Consider the following 6,000-nt stretch of genomic DNA (forward strand, 5'->3'; position numbering starts at 1 on the left):
AGTGTTCATGCCCCGCATTCCAATGCTGGAGCAGGAAAGCTTGAAATACCTACCAAAACACTTGAATACAGACATACTGTCAGTATGGAATGGATCTGAGCAGGTATTAATTAAGTTAAGCCTGTTAAATTCCAACAGCCAATCAGCAAGGAGAATAGAGGAAAGCTGCATGCCTATTGGTTGATGCCCTGCATTCCATTGTGATGACTCATGTCCAAATGTGGTAACACTGCACACTAACTCAGTAATACATTTGCTATAACACAGCCAAAAAACTCAAATAAAACCATTCTAAAAGCCTGTATCACAAAAATTTAAAAAACGCCTAGGGGTATTTGCCCACTGTATATCCATACCAAATTTCAGGACCTTAGGCCCTAAAATGAAGAAGCTGAATCCATTTAAAAAATGGCAGGAGAAGGAGAAGGAGAAGGAGAAGAAACATCAGAAAAAGCAATATGGGTTCACCACCACTTCGTGGTGTGGTGAACCCATAAAAAGTACATTTGGACCCTAGTTCAATGTGTTTTTCACGAAGCAAATTGATATGATATTTGTTGAGATTATTCTCTCCACACTCTGTATTACTACAGCTGTACTGTACCCATTTCCAATGATTTTCTTAACTGCACCTGTAAACCATCAAATTTCTTGTCATGCAAACTTCAAGTCAAGAAGAAAAATGCTACACAAGATTTTGAAAGACTTGGTGTGCAGATGCAAAGTTATTGTATGTTCTTTTCAGCACCAAGGACAGACCCAACACAAAAAATGTCAAAACCGTGATTTTTTCACTTGTATCATGATTTCTGTCCTTGAACCATATTGTTTTGCCCTTGAACAATGATTTTTGTTTCGTAACCATGGTATTTCCTCTTTAAACATAGTTTCTTTTCAGCAACCATAATTTTTTTTCTCACTTGAAGCTAAACTAATTTTACCTTTTTTGTCAATTTTTTTTACTGTATTTTTTTCATCAAAACATCACATTTGACCAAGAGTGTTCCCCCGAAATGCTTCTTATCAAAGACAAACACAAAGTTTTCCCTTTTAAAAAATCACAAAATTTCCTGAAAATCCATGCTGAAAAACCTTGTCACTAAGTCTCACTGCATAACCACCACAACAGCTGCTGTAAAATAACATTAACATGCTCTGCTTGCCTTGCTTTTTTTCTTTACAGGTTCACTAGGTGAGACTGCACTGTTTAAAAAATCCTGCACCCAAAGTCTACTGTATAGGACAAGTACACTATAGACGCATTAGAATCATAAGCTGCTTTCTTGTTGTAGAAAAAAAAAGACATTTTGATTTTCATGGTAACAGAATTGTAGTGAAATACACTTCAGAAAAAAGCACAGTATTCAGGGCTCAAAATTAACATTGTCCCAATGGCCACTGACTACTAAAATTTAGGCAGGGACACCTGAAAAGTCACTTTGGGACATTTTTTGGACAATAGAAAAATAATCAACATTAGAATATCAGCCCGACTTTTGTCTTGATAAAGCCCCCCAAATTTCCTGTCCACTCTGCAGTTATAGTGTGCCTGGGAGTCAGAACGTAAGCAAAATAAAGTTGACTTCAAGTTGCTGTCATACATACTAGTACTTCCCAAAAAATAGTTTCGGATAGTTCAACCTCACTTCGGGACAACTGAAATATCTTTTCGGGACAATAAGAAAAAAGTGAATTTCCAGGCCTGAGTCTTATTCTCTCTATTGCAAGTCAGCTACTTATGATTCTGTTGCTTTGAAAGGTACAGAAAGGTTGGTATGAGGTCGTTTTTATGGTGAAATGTGTCGAGTACATGTAGTTATGTTAGGGACAGAGGTGTTAGGGACTAGATGTTTTAGTTTGTTATTAGTGAGATGTACAATATGTTACTAACAATTGTTTTGTTTTTGGTGCAGATTTAGATGTCTTTGTTACTAGTCAGACATACAATTATATGTTTCATATGTGTTTATTTTTTTCTGTAACTAACAGTTATTTTGTTTTTGGTTCATTTTAGCATTTGTGTTGTTTATTCCATAACCCATGTGATGTTTTTAACCCTTGTTAAGCTGCGAGCTGGGAATAATCTTGCTGCTTTTTATACTAACCCTGTTTTTTTTGTTTTTAGTTACAGTTTTGTTTGTTAGCTACTATTTATAGTTTGCGCATATTATGCAGCTTTTACTGATACATATTATAATTCAGTACGTGTACATTTTCCTTGTTTTGCTATAACATCATACAATGTATATCGCTTGCTGCTAGTAGCTTGCTAAAAACAGCTAATTTTTTTATAAAAAATATGCTTATAATATATATACTTGCTGCAACATTGTTTCTAAAGTTATCGCAATGCAAATACTTTTGACTAAAATAATGCTGTTTGGCTGTAGCATCCATTATTTTCCCCTACATGCTTCTTTCATAACCTCTAAACTCTCATTTAACAGTAAAATATCTCATAGAAAAGTTTAACTTTCCATGTTTGCAATGTTACTAATTTTTGCCCCCCTCCCCCCTATAGGTTTCATAACCAAGTGTATCCAGCTGTATGAGACTACGGTGGTGAGACATGGTCTCATGTTGGTTGGGCCGACATGTTCTGGTAAAACCATGTGCTACAAGACACTACAGGCAGCCATGACTGCCTTGAAGGTACAAAATTTGTTCTTTGTGTTGAAATGAAGTACTATAAACTATAAAATTAATGCAGCAGAATAATTGCCAAAAGCTTAGAAAAAGAAGAAAATGAAATTATTTTGCAACTATCAATGCATCATAGAAGGGAAAAGCTTTAATTTTTTTAAATAAGTTACCCACAAGCTTCACGCAAGACCTACTTTGTGCAAATTTGAACAAGCATAATTTTTGTCCTTTACCTCTAAAATGTGCCACAACCAGAAATTGAAATCAAACATTCCTATTTTTTCTCAATCTATTATTAACATAGTGCATGTGGTATATATAATACAACATATCACATACGGTATGGTTTACACACGGTTAACCAAATGTTACATGGCTTTTACATATAGCTTTCAATAATTATTGCAATTTGAGCATGATTTACAATGACTTTTGCACAAGTGGGAAACAAGTGGGAAGAGAAGTTAAGGCCACACCAATTTAATTTCTTGGTTAACGGATTTTTCCAGAAAAATAATGGAGCGGGCGGGCGAAAAAAAATAAAATAAAAACAGGCCTAGGCATCCTATTATGGCCCAAAATGGTACGATAGGAGCCATGAAGTCAACACACCAGGCTGGTTCAAAATTTAAACTAATTGAATTTTGAACTTTTAATGATACCATTGCATTGAAAGATGGAATAACTGTAACAAGTAGGATGAAAAGGACTGTTTTCAACTGTTCAGGGCAAAATATGAGCATTTTGCAGTTGATTCTGAATTTTTATTTTTATTTGCAAATCAGAAAAAAATGAAGAGGCGAATCCGTTAACCAAGAAATTAAATTGGTGTGGCCTAATGTAATGCTGTACTGTATTCACTGTATTCTATTCTCCCCCTCCCCCCCCCTCCCAAGGGCGAGCCAGCAGTAGGAGGGGGTGTGTACGAGGCTGTGCATGTGAACGTGGTGAACCCCAAGTCCATCACCATGGGTCAGCTGTACGGAGAGTTTGACCTGCTGACCCACGAGTGGACAGACGGAATCTTGTCCACCCTGGTACGCGAGGGCACCGCTGCCACGGACTCAGACAAGCGCTGGTAGGTTCCCTGTACTGTACTCAGTCTGTAAATTCATGTACTTAAAGTTTGCAGTGGTCTTACTTTATTGTAGCTTGTTTGAACTCTGAGAAACTTAGTTTTGATGTAAATCATAGCTTGTAGGTCTCTCCTTGGTGCTGAACTGTATGTCACTGTTATTTTAAGCTTTCCTAATCACTTTATGAACCTGTGAAATTTGCATATTTCTCACTACTTTGCATGTTTGATAACTAATTTGCATACCTGTGGAGAGTTGGAGGCTACTAATTTGCATACTTGTGAAGACCTACAGGAAAAGGGAGTTGTTTTTTTTTCAGTGTTAAACATACGTGGTTAAAACAATTCTGCAGTACTGTAGCACAATGTTTGGTCATTGTTGCTTCAGAATTTTGCATCTCATCAACATCTCTTCTGACATGACATTTGAAAACTATAAACGGGATGTTATGTGTATTGTCATACAAGGAAGTCCAAACAAGCATGAAGTAATTCTAAACTTGTCTGTGTCCTGACAGGTACATGTTTGATGGTCCTGTGGACGCTGTGTGGATTGAGAACATGAACACAGTACTGGACGACAACAAGAAACTCTGTCTCAGCAGTGGAGAGATCATCAAACTCACAGAACACATGACCATGATGTTTGAGGTGAGACTTCATGTATATATTTTATATTTGTACAAATATATACATAGGACCACTGAATTTGAGGAATTTTACTATGCAGAAGCAATGTATGGTACACATACAAAGTCTGCCCTTGGTGCTGAACTAGGCCTTTATCATTGTAATGTCTTATATAGAAGAGTATTCAAACCTACATTTACACGCCAACACGTGTAGTATCCAGACTGGATACTACCAAACTCAAGCAGGAGGAGACCTCAGTAGAGCTTGCTAATGATCTCAACAGAAAACTGAAAGATCTCCGCATGGGTGAATCCTCTGTGGAGGACGATTGGTCGACACTAAAGAAAACTGTGTATTCAACAGCCCTTGAGCACCTGGGTTCAACAAAGCGGAAGAACCAAGACTGGTTCGACGAGAACGACCCACAGATTTCATCCCTACTGGCTCAAAAGCACCATCTCCACAGACTCGCCATGAACGACCCTGCATCAATTGCCAAAAAGACTGCCTTCACTAACATTCGTAGAGAAGTTCAGAACCGTCTCAGGCAGATGCAGGATGACTGGCTCAGCAAAAAGGCGGATGAAATCCAAGCCTATGCTGATATGAAAGACTCTAAACGTTTTTACGACGGAATTAGAGCATTGTATGGACCCCAAGCCTCAAGCTCGTCCCCTCTCCTTAGTGCTGATGGGGCAACACTCATCACAGATCGAGCCAAGATTCTGGATCGGTGGGCTGAACGCTTCGAAGCTGTCCTAAACCGCCCATCCAACATCAACAATGCAGCTATTGAACGTCTCCCACAGATCCCAGTTAACCAAGAGCTGGATATACTGCCGTCCCTCTCCGAGACTCAGAAGGCCATCAGCCAAATGAGCAACGGAAAAGCGCCAGGCCTCGATGGCATTCCAGCCGAGGTATACAAGTCTGGAGGACATGTGCTAACCCAGAAGCTAACTGACATCTTTTGTGCCATGTGGGAGAAAGGTACAATCCCCCAGGACTTCAAAGATGCCTCTATTGTACACATCTACAAACGGAAAGGAAACCGTCACTCCTGCGACAATCACCGTGGCATCTCACTCTTGTGCATAGCCGGCAAGATCCTAGCAAGAATCCTTCTAAACCGCCTCATCAAACACCTTGAACAAGGTCACCTTCCGGAGAGCCAGTGTGGCTTCCGAGCTGGCAGAGGCACAGTGGACATGATCTTTGCAGCCAGACAACTCCAAGAGAAATGTCAAGAACAACACAAGTCGCAACGACTACAATGACCGAAAATGCATAATGTACAATATTCCGTTCCACCTGCATGCTCTATATATGACTGGCTACACTAGATTGGCTTGAGTCCTTGATTTTGTGAAACGACTTCATGATGACAGAAAATTCAAAAGATTATTAGTACTGATAATGGGACTTACCGACATACATGTACACACGCACATCTCTGCGACTGGCCCTCTTCAGGATGGCCGCTGTAGGAAAGCCTTCCCCAATGGCTTCCATCCTTGATGTGGTCGCCCTGAATCTGTACAGACGAGTGTTGCTGTTGGAAAGGGATAATTTGAATAGCTGTAATTCAAGGTCAACTAAACTATTTTAAGGTTTCTCCTAGTCTCCAAGCAGAGGTTGTGGGGAATGAT

General features: G+C 39.2%; 1 protein-coding gene across 4 annotated transcripts in view; it reads left to right on the forward strand.

Annotated features, from left to right (window-relative positions):
• Window positions 1–6,000, forward strand: part of LOC109472430 (dynein heavy chain 1, axonemal-like) — a 67,318-nt gene that overhangs the window by 18,807 nt on the left and 42,511 nt on the right. For 3 of the 4 annotated variants that reach the window (XM_019772199.1, XM_019772200.1, XM_019772201.1), the window contains 4 exons: window positions 1,184–1,192; window positions 2,522–2,652; window positions 3,540–3,721; window positions 4,237–4,369. In XM_019772199.1, coding sequence (XP_019627758.1) covers window positions 1,184–1,192; window positions 2,522–2,652; window positions 3,540–3,721; window positions 4,237–4,369 — 455 coding nt within the window. The remainder of the gene's footprint in view (window positions 1–1,183; window positions 1,193–2,521; window positions 2,653–3,539; window positions 3,722–4,236; window positions 4,370–6,000) is intronic. The other variant, XM_019772198.1, reaches the window with a different exon arrangement.

Source organism: Branchiostoma belcheri, unplaced genomic scaffold, assembly GCF_001625305.1.
Source record: "Branchiostoma belcheri isolate BF01 breed outbred unplaced genomic scaffold, Haploidv18h27 scaffold275, whole genome shotgun sequence".
NCBI classification, from domain to species: domain Eukaryota; kingdom Metazoa; phylum Chordata; class Leptocardii; order Amphioxiformes; family Branchiostomatidae; genus Branchiostoma; species Branchiostoma belcheri.